The sequence below is a fragment of the Lepus europaeus genome, chromosome 1, assembly GCF_033115175.1.
Source record: "Lepus europaeus isolate LE1 chromosome 1, mLepTim1.pri, whole genome shotgun sequence".
NCBI lineage: Eukaryota > Metazoa > Chordata > Mammalia > Lagomorpha > Leporidae > Lepus > Lepus europaeus.
In genome coordinates, this window is record NC_084827.1 from 134,727,588 (window position 1) to 134,740,300 (window position 12,713).

A 12,713-nucleotide genomic window follows, 5' to 3' on the forward strand; every position below is an offset into this window, starting at 1 on the left:
TTAACCAAATTGTTGTTTGAATTCCTTGTTTGTAGGAGATCATGGCGGGAGGGGGTGGAAGGTTACAAAAGGAAGTCAACCTACCCTGGAACACCTTGTGACCTGGTTAGACACAACCAGCTCAGGTGAAAGGGACAACAGGTGATGGCTGTTATCTTGCAGCCATAAGTTCACATCTCAGTGGGAGGTGTGAACAAGGGCTAAAGCCTGTGGAAGGTTTCTTGCTGTGCCAGCTCCCTGGGCAGGTTCTCTAGGGGTGGATGCGGACTGGGTTGGGAGAAGGGGGACAGTAGAGGAATCCTGGCGGCGGGACCATCCTGGGGCTCAGAGTCATTTCACAGTGAATGTGCTGCATTTGGGAACAAGCAGTGGATCTACCTTTCCCTGGGCAGGGATGGTGAGGGAGCTTTGGGAATTTGTTGGGAAAGCTCTAAAGAGGAACGATGCTGGTGAGCCAATGACGAAAGCAGTAGAGTTTGTGCTTGAGGGGAATGTGATTGGGATTCCCGGCAGATTCTTGAGCCGTGAAGGAAGGAGGTAGAAGGGAGGTTCTAGCCAGATTCATTTGACAGGACAGGCAACCAGTCTCATATCCCCGTCAAGAACAAAAGAGCCTGATTTACACTAAGAAGATTCTGCTCTTTTTCCCTACGAATGAGAATAAGAACCATTTGTTGAAAGCCTGCTTTTTGTCAGAATAATGCCGCAGTCTTCCTCACAATTCCCCAAAGCAAAGAACGATCATCCTCATTTATGTTAGCAGATACAGAGACTCAGGAAGATGAAGCGAGTTGGTGAAAGCCACATTTGAAGCCAGAATTTTAACTCAGATCCTCTTAATTCCAAAGACCATGCATTATCCATTTGATACCTCTGTGCACCTCTAGTAAAGTGACTTACAGGATCTTTGCTTTTAGGGTAGGTGACAGTGAAGTTTTCTAAAAAGGGACAAACATTATATACACACACACATATAATGCAGACATACATCTTATTTTAGGCTATGTGGGCCATAGGGTCTGTGTACCAACTTCTCAACTCAGCCATTATGGTGCAAAAGCAGCCACAGAAAATACAGAAACCAACGAACATGCCCATCTTCAGATAAAATATAAAACTTTGAAATTTGAATTTCATATTTTCCTGTATCACAAATATTCTTCTTAAATTTTATTTCATGATTTAAAAATCTTTATTTTTACAACTGCTGAACATGTAAAACCCATTCTTGGTCAGAGGCCACACAAGACACAGGCAGTGATCATTTGATTTGTGAGTCAAAGTAGGCCAGCCCTGATCCAGGTTTATTGATTAGAACACGAAGCTAATGAGGCCAACAATAACGTACAAGACAGTTTGATGTGCACTACAAACATCCTGTTTTGTTAACAATATGTGATATCCCTACCCCTGGCAGAGTGTCATGCAGATTTGTAAGGGATTAAAAGGGCAAAACTGACTAGTGCAATCCAAATAACAGAAAAAACTTTCTCTCTCTCTCTCTCTCTCTCTCTCTCTCTCTCTCTATATATATATATATATATACACCTCTCTAAATGTTAGTAAGGCCAAGCACGTTTGTACTACAACCTAGGTTAAATTTTCTAAAAGATGTACATCTCATAAGTTTGTAACCCTAAGAATGCCTCGCAGAGAAATGGCACAAGGTATTTTTATGTTACATGTGTTGTATAGGCTCTCAGTAAATATCACAGCAACCCATGTTCGAAGTTTATAAAATAGCACCTCTGGGTTTAGCTCTGTATTAACTGCCTTTCATTCTTTCCATCCCCAACTCACTCCATTCATTATTTAATCAATAAACATTGCACATCAACTCTAGGTCCTGGTTCATGCTGGGTGCTGCAAATTCAAAGGTGATTACAAAATCCTTTCCTCAAGGAACCCACAGTTTTGGGAAAAGACAAACATGCAGAAATAGTACTAATATAGATTATACTGACTGTCAAATTTGCAGATGTGTTCTGGGTGCCATGGAAACACAGAGATGGGCTCTGCTAGAGAGAACCTTTGCTATGGGGGCAGACCATACCAATGAACGCTTTTCAAGGATGTGGGATTTGAATCAAATAGGGAAGGATGCTTATGCTCGTGATGTTTCCTCATGTGAATGGGAACAATCCTCACCCTGGAATGTCACATGAAAGACAAAAGCGGCCAGCGCAGTGGCTTAATAGGCTAATCCTCCGCCTTGCGGCGCAGGCACACCAGGTTCTAGTCCCAGTCGGGGCGCCGGATTCTGTCCCGGTTGCCCCTCTTCCAGGCCAGCTCTGCTGTGGCCAGGGAGTGCAGTGGAGGATGGCCCAAGTCCTTGGGCCCTGCACCCGCATGGGAGACCAGGAGAAGCACCTGGCTCCTGGCTTCGGATCAGCGAGGGATGCCTGCCACGTCACAGGACCCCAGCACCCCCCGCGCGCAAAAGCACGGGGACAGCAGAGGTCGGGCCGGTTTCCGCACCCCTGCTACCCACACACCACCCACGGGTGGGGAAGGCAGAATGAGGGGCCCGCAGGCCAGAACGAGAGGCTCGGCAGCGTTCGCCATGAACGGCCGTCCCTCGTCTCGGATCAGCGAGAAGCGCCGGCCGCAGCGGCCATTGGAGGGTGAACCAACGGCAAAAAGGAAGACCTTTCTCTCTGTCTCTCTCTCACTATCCACTCTGCCTGTCAAAAAAAAAAAGAAAGACAAAAGCGAGGGAGGACAGCTATGACATTTTTGTCTTTTGAGCTTCTGTCCTAGTAGTGTTGAACTTGACCATAGCTACACACAAACACACACCCTTTTCACTTACAGTGTAACAGTAGAGTGACTACAGCTAACAATGGTGTATTTTTGTATATTTCACAAGTTGTAAGCGAGGATTTTGAACGTTCTCACTACAAAGTGATGAGAAATATTGAAGGTGATGAATATGCTATTTGTCTTGATCTGCTCATTACACAATGTATACATGAACAGAAATATCACACCATAGTTCATAAACATGTACAATTATTAGGTGTCAATTAAAAAACCCCTTATTTTTGAAAATTACCAAAAAACCCTCATGAGAAGCAAATATTGGGCAATAAAAGCACAACATTTTTAAATAGTAAGAAAACACAAATTTTTGTCCCTTAAATTTTGTTGGAAAATAATGCAAAGGGTCTTTCAAAAGTTCATGGAAAATATGTATCATGAAAAAACTATGGATTTCAAAAATATTTGTGCACAAATTAATTTAGTTTTTAATTCCACTTTCCAGGAACTTTTTTAAGAGTACACTTATGTAAGGGTAGATGTTTGTGTTTTCTGGTGCTTTTCTTTTTCTTAGACTGAATTTAAGATATATACATGCACATATTCTGAAAAAGTAGAATGCATTCTCACCTGAAGGACTTTCCTAATTCTTTTCAGATTGTGTATCAAGAGTAGGTTTTTCTCTTTGGAAACACGGCCTAACTGTTCATCCAATTGTATTAGCAAGTTTTGGAGAAGAATTGTTGCCATGGTTTCATTGTTAGATGCCGCCTCCCTAAAAAATAAAGTGCTATTACACAACAGGAAAAAACCTTGTAAAGTGTCTAGGTTTTTGCCATGCTCATTTAAAAGTGGCAAATCTATTCCACAGTGATAAGCATTTAAAGGTTTTCAAAAATTAAATTGGACACTTGAAAACTTGCTCAATATCACTAACAATTAGAGAATTGCAAATCAAAACTGCAATAAGATACTGCTTTACACTTATTAAGATGGCTATTATTAAGAATAATTCATGTCAAGGATATAGAAAAATTGGAGTTCTTGTGTTTTACTGGTGGGAGCAGCCACTGTGGAAAATATGATGGCAGTTACTCAAAATATTAATCATAAAATTAACATATAAACCAGAAACTTCACATCTGGATATAACCAAAAGAACTGGAATCAGGAACTTGAACAGATAGATATTCACATACCAACATTCATAGTAAGTGTATTAGCAATAGCCAAATGGAGACATTGACAGATGACAGAATTGACTGGATCAAAGGGCTGTGTTTACATCCAATGGAAACTTGAAAAAGGAAGAAAATTCTGATCTATGTAACAACATGAATGAACCTTGAAAACATTATACCAAGTAAAATGTCAGCAACAAAGGACAAATATTGTATGAATCCACTTATTTTAAAGTACCTGGAGTAGTCAAATTCATAGAGGCAGCAAATAAAATGGTGGTTGCCAGGGGTTGAAGTTGGAAAGAACTGGGAGTTATTGTTTAGTGAGTATAGAGATTCGGTTTGGGAAGAAGAAAATGTGTGGATGAATAGTGGTGATAGTTGCTGAACAGTATGGATATACTTAATGCCACTGAATGGAACACCTAAAAATGGCAGACTCTATTATATATATTTTGTCACAATAAAAGAAGGATGACTAGAGAAAAAAAAAAAGTTTAAATTGTGCACAGTAGGCAGAGTTTTGAAAACTGTGAATTGGGCACTCTGAGACAAAAGAAGCTTTGGGGAGGTACTCCTCATGCAGAAAGCCTTAAAAGGATCTTAGGAGGCATAGTAAATATTGACTTTATTATTTGCCTTCAAGTTGCCCCTAAAACTCTAAGAGTATACAGGAAGGGAGCAAGAAATAGGGAAGAAGTTTGTTGTGTAAACAGTTGGGGGCAGTGTGGAGTGGTTTTGGGGCCAGGGAATGAGAGCTTCCTGGAAATGATGGGATGGGAGTTCCTAAGGAAAAATATTTACATTGAGTGTGTGATAGAGAATTGATATAACCAATAGATTCATTTTTTTTCATATATAAAAAATTGCTGGGGCTTTGGCCTACCAAAAGGCATAGCACCAAAACCTTTAAACTTTCATCTACAATGGATGGAACCAGAAAGGACAATCATTTCCCTCCTTTGAGAAGGTTTTTCAAACCTTGAAGCAGTTCTTTTGCATTTATTGACTGAGTCCAGGGTGGCCCACAGAATAAATCCACATAGAGAGAGCATAGGGCTTATGTACATCAGCATCTAGGGAAAGTATGTTTGATCCTACCAGTCTTGGTTTTCAATCCACTGGGCCAGCAGATGTCGAATTTCCATAGGAAAGTTGTCATCGTAGAATTGATCTACTTGTTCCAAAAACTTGATTTCTAACTGTTGGACCTGATTCCACTGAGACATGCTGTAAAAGAAGGGGAAACGCTAAGAGTTTGAAAGTACTGTTGATTGATAGCTGTGGTACATGTGTTCCTTAGATTTCAGACGACGCTGTCCATTAGTTAACTGGGGAAAAAAAGCATTCTCTTGTTTTAGGGTCACCCAACTATAGTCAGAAAGGAAAAAGTGATTTCAATCCAGATACAGCAACTCCTTTCCATTTTTCCTTCTCCCTAATGATGGGATAACTTTCTTCTTCTGCCCCCAAACTACATCCTCCCTTGTTCTAATCTCATCTCTGTTCCACCTTCTTCAGGAAGACTGTGTCCCTCTTGCACAGCACACCTCCAGCTGTCTACATGGGTTCACACTCTCAGCAAACTCCTTCCCTATCCTTTGGTCTTTCCGCACTAGTACACATGGAGGAACTTGAAGGTAAATTTGCTATATCTCCTAAGATGGTCTTACGCTTTTTATGTGAGGAATACCCAATAACACCTTCTTTTATATGAAACTGACTTTAAAAACTTCAGAGTTGCTGGCTTCTAGAAGGAGTTTTATGTTTCTGACTTCTGATCAAATTCTATCTTAGCTTCCTGAAGAATTTCATGGATGCATTTTTGTGAGTTCTAGTTCTTTCAGCTCAAGAGATTTCTCAATCAATGGATACTTTTATTCGTCTCTGTGATGATTCACTCTGGCTAGGCAAAATTTTAAAGTCTACCTTTATTTTGTCTCTGATGTGCATCTGACAGTAGTTAAACCCTCAAGTTACTTGAGGAAGAAACCACACTGGATACAAATTGTCATTTTGATAAAAATAGATCTATTTCTTATTTTCAGGAAAATTAATATGACATCTTGAAATTTCAGTCTTTTTTTTTTTAAAGTTAAATTTTTTATTGTTTTTCAGCCATACTAGGTCAAGGGAAAAAAATCTCTTTTACATAATTAATCACGATTGTGGTATTTCCATATGTCTCACAGGTATGTTAAGATTTGCTTTTGCCTTTAGAACATCACGATGGTACATTTTATCTATGCATTCTCCAGGTTTCGAACAGCACCATTTTCATAAACTCCAGTAAATGATCCAAAACATATAGAAAGAAAGTCATTGCCAATGTCTTTAAAGTGAAAGCAAGTGAAAAAAGAAGTAAGGTCGACTTTTCAGATTATATTTTTGAAGACCTTTACACATTGCAATTCTAGGTATGTTGTAAGTGCTTAATAAATGCTCATTAAATCAGCAGTGAATGGCACTCCTTGATATTGCTATGAATAGTGCAGAGAGATAGTCAGCATTACTCCAGGAAAAAAAAAACCATGAAGACCAAATTGGTGAAATGACGCCTGCCTGGGACGCTGCGACTCTTAGCGATGGACCTTAGCTTTCCTAACGCCAACCCAGTTGTCTTGCTGATATTGGATGTGTATCTCTTCACACAAACTGGAACATTCGTTCCCATGCTGCTATCGACACTGTCCTGCCAGAGCTCTATCCATTTTCTCTACAACAGACAACACCAGCTAAAAACAGCATTACCATTTTAATTACTATTATTGTTAAAGCCTTCCTATGATACAGATAAAAACATATTTTTTCTAAGAAATTCTTCTATTACAGGTAGTTCAGTCCTAAAACAGGGGCTTCCTTCCAAAAAGCTAATCTCAGGGCTGGACAAAGGGGGAGTGGAGGTTGAAAAGATTATTATATATACAAAGCTAAAATATACATGAAAAAAAAAAACAAAATTAAATGTTTATCTTTGGTGCAAAAAAAAATTTTAAAATCTGTAGATTTTCCACGAACTCTGAGGATCTCTCGTATACACGGATTTCAACCTTTTTTTTGCACCGAAAGCAGCATTTTCATTCCGTTGTCCATGAACTTCTCGCGGTGCCCGCGCCTGGCGCTAGGACGTGCTCGCCACCCGGCAGGGACCCCGCTCTAAGGGCTGATGCTCCAGTCCCCACAGCCCGAGACCCTGGCAGCGAGCGGCGCCCTGGGCTCCGTGAGCCACGGCCTGCAGGGGCTCCCACCTGCCCGGGCGCACTCGCTGGTTGTCCTGCGGGCACTCCGTGGCCCAGCGGGCCAGGACAGGGCTCCGTGCGGGCCCTGAGTGCGGACCCGCCTCCGCACAGCCGCCCCCGACCCGCAGCGCCCGCGCCCAGGTTCCCCGCCCTCGGGGCCGCGCTCGGGAACCTCAGCGTGGGACCCTTCTTTGCACGACGACCCCTCCTCAGACAGGTTCAAGGGAAGCCGCGGCCGAAGCGCCCGGGGAAAGCAAAGCCGTGGGCGCGCCGCGCAGGGAGACGTGTGTCCCCGTCGGGAGCGGCAACACCACGGCGGGCGCGGGCTGCCCTACTTACACGGCGCTGCCTCGTCCCCGCTCCCGGGCCGCGCTCCCGGCCACAGCCAGAGTCGCCCCCTCACGGTCCCCGGCCAGCAGCCGCTGCCACCGTCGTCAGCGGGACATTTGCATTTCTCCTCCCACTTGAGGCTTTCCTGTGCGTCAGGGTTTGAGGCCCTGGGACTTTACTTGGGTAGGTTCCCACCCACTCTCTATTCTAGGTATCTTGGGGTGGGGGTGGGGGGTGGAGAAGGTGAGAAGGGGAGTGGTAGGCGTCAGGCTGAAGCCCACCCACCCCCGGAGGGCGCCCTCTTCCCTCCAGCCAAGTCCCAACCGCGGGTGGCCCCAGCGGGCGGAACAAGGGGGAGGCTTGTGACACTCTCTTCATTATCTCCAGTGAGTTCCCCAGAGGATGCGAACCCCCTGCCAACTTCTTTACCCGTGGTAAACTCACCATCAGACCCACTTACCCCGGGGAGCCCGCCCTTGAGGTCAAAGAGTAGACAGCAGGGGCCAAACACCAGATTCACAGACCTCCCTGTGCTGCGCACGCCAGCAGGATCCGCTCACTGCTCGCTCCTTGGGGCTCGCTCACCGGAGGCTCGGGCCACCCTTGTGTAGGCCGCCAGTGCCTACCCCTACTGGCCCAGCACCTGGTAGCTATGGTGGCTTTGGTGTGTCCCTCCCCCTCCCGCCTTTGTGACATAGGCCTGTTCTAGAACTGCAGAGCTGGAAGGAGCCTTGCTCCCGCCTGGTTCTCAATGCCTCGGCATGGCAGGGAGGTGACTCAGTGACAAGGAGTTAAGCCACCACGTTGGCTTTTCCCTATCCATGCTGTTAGTTCATTTCCTTGGAGCTGGTAACTAACTCCTTGCTACCTAGTCAAAGTGCGACCAAGGTCCTGTAGAATAAAGACAGAAATAAAGGAAGGCAGATGAAAAGCAAGGTGGAAGTTGTGACCCAACCTGATCACGCATGCCTAGAGCCATATGCCCGGGGAAAAGGCCTACTTCCCACCGCCCCAGCCATCACACAGGGACCCCTCTTGGATTCTTGTCCTCCCCAGGTGACATGATTTTCATGTGCTGAAATGTACCCCTCTCCCTTATCCTCCCCAGCCCCCAATAACTCGGTCAATCCCAGAGTCTCGTTTTCTATATCCCTCTATATTTACTGGTCCTGGCTTGTGTGGCCACGCTGCGGTTTCCAGGAGCTTCTGCGTGTACAAAGTCCCTGACTCGGGCGATTCTGTAAGCTACTGGAAAGCGTCTGGCTTTCCCCTGGGGAAATGGTCACTGTAAGAAAAAGTCCCAATTTTGGCACTCCAAGTTCTGGACCCTTTGGCCCAACGTTTCCAGGAGATTTTGTTCCCTGCAAGAGTCGATTCATACAAGTCTCCTCTGCTGCCTAAATACACATGAACATTTTAGTACTGGAAATTCTCCCCCTAAGTTGTTCACTTCTCTTCCTTCTCCATGGAGAAGTTACTGTAAGACCAGAACCCATAGCAACTTTCCCTGTTCTGAATTCTTGATACACTTCCTGTCCACACCAGCACTGCCCAATGGAAATAAAACATAAGTCATATATCTAATTTTAAATTGTCTAATAGTGATATTAAAAGAGGAAAAAAGAAAAAGTAAAATTAATACTGTCAGTTGCCCAACACACACAGAAATAACATTTCAGCATATCGCAAATACAAAAAAGTTTTAATGAGATACAGGCTACTTCAAAAAGTTCATGGAAAATGATGTTAAAAGATAGGTTTATTTTGATGCAAAAAAAAAGAAGCCCTACATCTACTATTTTGTTGCCTCATCCTAAAAGAGAAGTCTCCATTTACAGACTTTCAGAAAAGTAGATTCTAGTTCTGGAGTGCCAACTTCTAGTGGTACAAAGTTGGAAAAGTCACCTAGCCTCTCTGGGCCCCAAATACCTTGTCTGTAAAAATGAGTATATTGGGGCTGTCATTGTGGCATAACTGGTTAGGCCACTGCCTGTGACACTGGTATCCCATATAGGCAACAGTGTATATCCCAGCTGCTCTATTTCTGATCCAGTTCCCTGCTAATATACCCAGGAAAGCAGCAGAAGTATTTGGGCCCCCACACCCACATGGGAGACCCGGATGAAGCTCCTGGCTACTGGCTTCCTTCTAGCTTAGTCCTGGCCATTGCAGCCATTTAGGGGGTTAACCAGCAGATGGAAGCTTTCTCTCTGCCCCCCCTTTCCCTCTGTGTGTGTGTGTGTGTGTGTTCTGTCTCTGAGACTCCACCTTTCAAATAAATAAATCTTTTAAAAAGTGAGGATATTATATTCTACATGAAATTTCTGGGAGGAGTAAAACATCTAATAGAAGAGAGGAGAAAAGGGGAGATGCCCAGTCAGTCGTCACTGTTAGTAATGGAGTGACCGTCAAGTTTCGAGGAGCATTAGCGATCACTAGGTTAACCCCCCACTCAGAGAGGTCAGGTGAGGTGGCCAGGTTCACACCGTAAAAAAGGCAGAGTGGATTCAAAGTCGGTGTTTCTGTTGTGTTTTTTCTCCACTCTGACAAGTAGAGCTGCTTGTGTTAGAGGTGCACAGAAGAAGAAAGAACCAGCCAGCTAAACCTTCTCCCAATCCTTGTACGACGAATGGAAACATTTGTTGGTTTCCATCGGTAAGGTGGGGCGCTTTCTTCTCCCCTCTTAGCTTCTTCTCTTGCATGTCTTGAGGAAACTGGGGTGATCTGGGGTTGGATGCTGGACAGACAGAACGTGTACATACCGAAAGATACATTGAACAATTCATGGTAGCATCTGCTAGTACCGCACGAGTGCTCCAGAAGGATTATGGGACAGGACAGGCTGGCGTGGGTCTTCCTAGACCCTCTTGCAGGTTGTTCAAGCGCCATCAGATCAGGCATACAGTGTTGTACAAAGAATTTAATATTCTCCCTGTTCTCTAGAGTCAACTTCCCAATGACTGTGCTCCCTCTACTGCCGCCTCAGAAGCCTTGCAGCTTACAAATCATAATGTACTTTAAAATAATTACAGCCCTATTCCGCTCCAACTCTCTGCCAAACATGGTACTGAGAACTTCACATGTATTGTTTTACCTAATCCTCACAACACCCATTTTTTTAAAAAAAAGATTTATTTATTTATTTAAAAGGCAGAGATACAGAGAGAGGAGGAGAGAGAAAGGAGAGAGATATCTTCATTCCACTGGTTCACTCCCCAAAAATGGTTGCAATGGCCAGAATTGGGCCAGGCCAAAGCCAGGAGCCAGAAGCTTCCTCCAAGTCTCCCACGTGGGTTCAAGGGCTGAAGTACTTAGGGCCATCATCTGCTGCTTTTCCCAAGCTCTTCTCAGGGAGCTGGCTCAGAAGTGGAGCAACGGGGTCTCAAATCAGCGTCCATATGGGATGCCGGCACTGCAGGTGGAGGGTTAACCTTCTAGACCACAGCGCTGGCCCAAGGTATCGTTTTTTTCTCCAATTGATGGTTCAGGAAATAGAGGTTTGGTGAGGTCAATCAAAGACATGGGTTAAGCCACTTGAGATGATAGGAGAAAGAGGAAAGATGTAAATAGAAATTTGAGGAGTGGAGCAAACAGGAAGAACAAGAGAAAGAAAGGGAAAGAGGAAAACACAAAAGGAGTTGAAGAGGGGGAAAATGTGACACAAAACTTACAGAGAAATATTCAGTGAAATACACCTAGTGCTGAGGTGTGATGACCGTGTCTGGTGATCCACACCAAGTTACCTTTGTCTCCACTGCATACCTCCTCCATTTCCTTGGGCTTCTTGAATGCCTGCTACTATTTTTGTTACGGTAGTATTGAAGGAAATGAAAAGAATGAACATTCAAAAGAAATGGAGCATAGCTTTTTCATTTATTTAGGTCTTCAATTTCTTTCATCATGGTTTTGCATACAAATCCTATACTTATTTTGTGGGCTTTGTGCCAAATTACTTGTGTGATTGTAAATAGCATTTTTATTAAAAATTTAAGTTCTAGCTGCTAATTACAACAGCCAGGACGTCTTGTGCAATGTTGAATAGGGGTGATGAAAGATGATAACCTTGCTTTGTTCCTGGTCTACTGAGGAAGACATCCAATCTTTCACAAAGAAGTAAGTACAATGTTATGTATAAGCTTTATATATAGCCTTCGTAGGTTAAGAAAGTTCACTTCTTTGTTTTATTTTTCCCACAGTTTTAACATTATGAATAAATGTTGAATTCTGTCAAACATGTCTTTTGCATTTTTGACCATGTTGACATGGTCATATGGTTTTTCTTATTTAGTTTGTTAATGTGATGAATTGCATGGCTTTCAAATGTTAAACTAGACTTGGATTCCTGGACTCCCCACCAGCTAGTTGTGATTTATTGACAGATTTAAATTGCTATTACTTAGAAGGGATTTTGGTGTCTAGTCTCATGAGACATATTGATGTGTAGTTTTCTGTTTTTGTAATGTCTGTGATTGATTTTATTGTTAAGGTAATGCTGGTCTTGGAATGAGTTGTAAAGTCTTTCCTCTGTCTGCTTCAATTTCCTATAAGAAATTGTGTGGAATTGATATTATTTCTTCCTTAAATGTTGGGAAGAATTCACCAGTGAAGCCATCTCTGCACAGAGTTTCTCAGTGGGCATTTAAAAAAATTATTTATTTGAAGAACAGACAGAGAGAGAGAGAAGGAGAGGGAAAATAAGAGAGAGAGAGAGAGAGAGAGAGAGAGAGAGGGAGAGAGAGAGGGAAATCTTGCATCTACTGGTTCTGAAATTCTATCCAAGTCTCCCACATGGGTGACAGGAACCAAACTTTTCTCTTTTTTAAGATTTTATTTATTTATTTGAGAGGTAGAGTTACAGAGAGAGAGAGGGAGAGACAGAGAGAAAGGTCTTCTATCTGCTGGTTCACTCCCCAAATGGCCACAATGGCCGGAGGTAGGCCAAGAGAAAGTCAGGAGCCAGGAGCTTCCTCTGTGTCTCCCACATGGGTGCAGGGGCCCAAGCACTTGTGCCATCTTCTACTGCTTTCCCAGGCCATAAGCAGAGAACAGGATTGGGAGAGGAGCGGACAGGACTCCAACCAGTGTCCATATGGGATGCCAGCACCACAGGCAGAGGCTTAGCCTACTGTGCCACAACACTGGCCCTGGAACCAATGAACCATCATCTGCTGCCTCCCAGTGTTTGTATTAGCAGAAAACTGGA

The 12,713-nt window shown here is 43.7% G+C and overlaps 1 protein-coding gene across 2 annotated transcripts in view; it reads right to left on the minus strand.

The window, feature by feature from the left end:
- The window catches only part of STAT4 (signal transducer and activator of transcription 4), a 146,878-nt gene that overhangs the window by 120,061 nt on the left and 14,104 nt on the right, over positions 1–12,713 (minus strand). The window contains exons 1-3 of one of the 2 annotated variants that reach the window (XM_062189375.1): positions 7,520–7,590; positions 5,043–5,171; positions 3,391–3,535 (exon numbers count right to left, since the gene is read on the minus strand). In XM_062189375.1, the coding sequence (XP_062045359.1) occupies positions 3,391–3,535; positions 5,043–5,170 (273 nt within the window). In that variant the 5' untranslated portion in view covers position 5,171; positions 7,520–7,590. Of the gene's footprint in view, positions 1–3,390; positions 3,536–5,042; positions 5,172–7,519; positions 7,591–12,713 lie in introns of those variants that run through there. The other variant, XM_062189370.1, reaches the window with a different exon arrangement.